Source organism: Fonticula alba, assembly GCF_000388065.1.
Source record: "Fonticula alba strain ATCC 38817 unplaced genomic scaffold supercont2.19, whole genome shotgun sequence".
Taxonomy (NCBI): domain Eukaryota; order Rotosphaerida; family Fonticulaceae; genus Fonticula; species Fonticula alba.
In genome coordinates, this window is record NW_009242989.1 from 7,926 (window position 1) to 10,646 (window position 2,721).

Sequence of the window (2,721 nt, forward strand, 5' to 3'; positions counted from 1 at the left end):
CTCCGGCACCAGCAGGAACCCCGGCCGCTGGCCAGCCGGCGCCAGAACCGGCACCAGCTGCCCGCACGGCAGGTCCGCCAGGAGGACCTCCCCCGGCAGGGCCGGCAGGCTGGCCACGTCGAAAGCCTGGAAAGGGTACCAGAGCAGCTGGCACCGGCGGTCGGTGGTCGCCGCCCGGGCGAACTCCACCGGCTGCGGCAGGGCGCTCAGCACCACCATGGTCTCGATGCCGAAGTCGTTGTCCATGGCCGCCCACTGCACGGACACCAGCGTGTCATTGGTGCGCCGCCGTCCGCCCAGGTGGGCCGGGTGGAGGGACGGCCTGTCGGCCCCCGGCCGGGACGCCTGGCCGGCCACCCGTCCCAGGGTCAGGTGATGGGGCTCCTGGTCGAAGTTTTTCCACACCGTCTGGCACTGGCCGGCCGCATTGTCCCGGCCGCAGAGGCTCACCTCGCTGCTGTCCAGGCTGATGGGGATCTTTTGGTCATACTTGGCCACAGGGTGGCGAGTGGGCACGGCGAAGGGCTCCTCCACGACATGGTACCCACCGCGCAGGCGGTCCTCGCGAAAGGTCACCGAACCCCTGTGCCAGTTGGATTCGAAGAAGGACACCCCCTCGAGCGTGGGGACAGCGCTGAATTCCATCACCGTGCGCAACACGCCCTCGGCCATGCTTTCTCTTATTTCCCCCTCGCTGGGCAGCCAGAAGGGCAGGGCCGCGGTCAGCATATGGCTCGGAGTGGCGAAGGCCCCCCCCCGAAGGGCCTCGTAGAAGACCCCGCCCGAAGGGGGCACCAGCGTGGCCTGGACCTCGGCGCCGGGTGACTGGACACAGGCCCCCTGCTGAAGGGTGTGTCTTGTGGGGCAGGAGGTGCACCCGCCGGGCCCGGGGCCGGCGCACGTCTGGCAGGATGCATCGCACTCCTGGCAGGCGCCTGTGTATGCGCGTGGCAGGGGAGACCGGAGAAGAAAGCCGGGGGCGGGGCAGGCGGCGTGTGCGCGTGAGTGTGTGCGTGAGAGAAAGAGAGATAGAGAGAGAGAGAGAGAGAGACAGAGAGGGAGCACGCATGTGGCGGGCCAAATAGCCCATGGGCCCGGCATCGTTGGTCGGGGCGCCGTGCCAGCATGCATGTCCACATTTGCACGGCCCCGGAGGGGGGGGGGGGGGGTTGCATGAGTAAGTGGGCCAGGTGCGGGCGCCCGCATGGTTGGCCACATGCAGGGGACATGGCCACCCGCCGGAGGGAGAAGGGAAAGGGACGGTCAGCAAACGGTCAAGAGTGCGTGGCACCAGTGACGGCAGCAGCGCCCCAAACCGGAGCCGCCGCCGCCGCCGCCGCCGCCCGGTCGCAGATCCGCACGCACCACCATCAGGGCGGAAGTATCCCTCGCGGCAGAACTCGCACGGGGCGAAGTCCGTGCCCGGGTCCACATTCGGGTCCAGACACTGGCAGGTGGGCGGCTCGAAGAAGCCCCCATGGAGGCAGCGGGCGCCCGGGCCGCACAGGCAGTTCGGCGAGGCGGCCACCTGCGACAGGAGCAGCACCTGGCCGCCCATGGACCCGTGGGCCAGGGCCACGTCCAGATGGCCATCCCCGTCGAAGTCCCCGGTGGCCACCGACCACCAGACGTCCGAGTGGGTGGGGAAGTCCGGCAACAGGCCGGCCCCGTGGGCCTCCAGCAGGCCGAGGTCCGATGGCCGGCCGCCGGCCGGCCGCACCGGCCCCGGCACCAGCCACACCCGGCTGCCGTGGGCCACCAGCAGGCTGTCATGGCCCGGGGCCGCGAGCCCGGGCGCGCGGGCGATCTTCGGCTGCCGCTGGTCCACGGCCACCGAGGCCAAAGCCAAATCATCAACGACCATGTCGGCCAGCAGCAGGTGCACCGGGGCCGCCAGGTCCGACGTCAGCAGGAGGATCACCTGCTCCGGGGCGGTGGACCCGGCGCCGGACACCACGGCCACGTCCGAGGCACGGCCGTCGCCGTCGAAGTCCCCGACGACCATTTGCCCGGCGCGGAAGCCGGCCGGCAGCTGGTACAGCAGCGACGTGTCGGCCAGCTGGCCGAAGCCGCTCTGCGGCCGGCCGACATTGCTCAGCCAGAAGAGGGACTGCGCGCTGGACGTCTGGACGAAGGACATGCTGGCCACCAGCACGGCGTCCACCTGGCCGTCGGCGTCCAGGTCGGTGGCCGTCAGCAGACGATGATCCATCAGGCCGAAGGTGTCCGACAGGATGGCGTTGGAGAAGGGCGTGACCGGCCGGAGGTGCACCTTCCCGGAGTCCAGGTACATGAGCATCGGGTCGACGCGCGGCGGGGAGGCCTGATCGAAGACCAACACCTGGCTATGCCCACTGAGGACCATGCGCAGCATGAGATCGTCATTGAGCATGATGCCCAAACCGTCGCTGACCACCAGCGACGAGAAGGTGGTCGAAAAGGCGCCCACTTGTCCCTTGAAGAGGGGCGCCCCGCGGTAGCCGTCAGGCGCGAAGGGGTACCCATGGAAGCAGCTGAGGTCTCGCACGCCGCCGGACATGAAGCGTACCGGGCGCGTGCCGGAGAAGTCCCCCCGGCGCTTGCCCTCGGGCGCGGTGCGCACCGTGAAGTGCGTCTGCAGATAGGCGATGTCGTCGAAGCCATCCGGCCCGCCGACTGTCAGCCGCCTCTGGTTGAAGAAGTCGCAGAGGGCAATGTTCTCCGTCTGCAGGGGGGACTGCG

At 69.9% G+C, this 2,721-nt stretch overlaps 1 protein-coding gene across 1 annotated transcript in view; it reads right to left on the reverse strand.

Moving 5' to 3' along the window:
* Positions 1 to 2,721, reverse strand: part of H696_06116 (hypothetical protein) — a gene marked incomplete at its 3' end in the record, with an annotated part of 9,680 nt that overhangs the window by 194 nt on the left and 6,765 nt on the right. Inside the window, exons 3-4 of the mRNA XM_009499876.1 lie at positions 1,366 to 2,666; positions 20 to 935 (exon numbers count right to left, since the gene is read on the reverse strand). Of these exons, the coding sequence (XP_009498151.1) occupies positions 20 to 935; positions 1,366 to 2,666 (2,217 nt within the window). The remainder of the gene's footprint in view (positions 1 to 19; positions 936 to 1,365; positions 2,667 to 2,721) is intronic.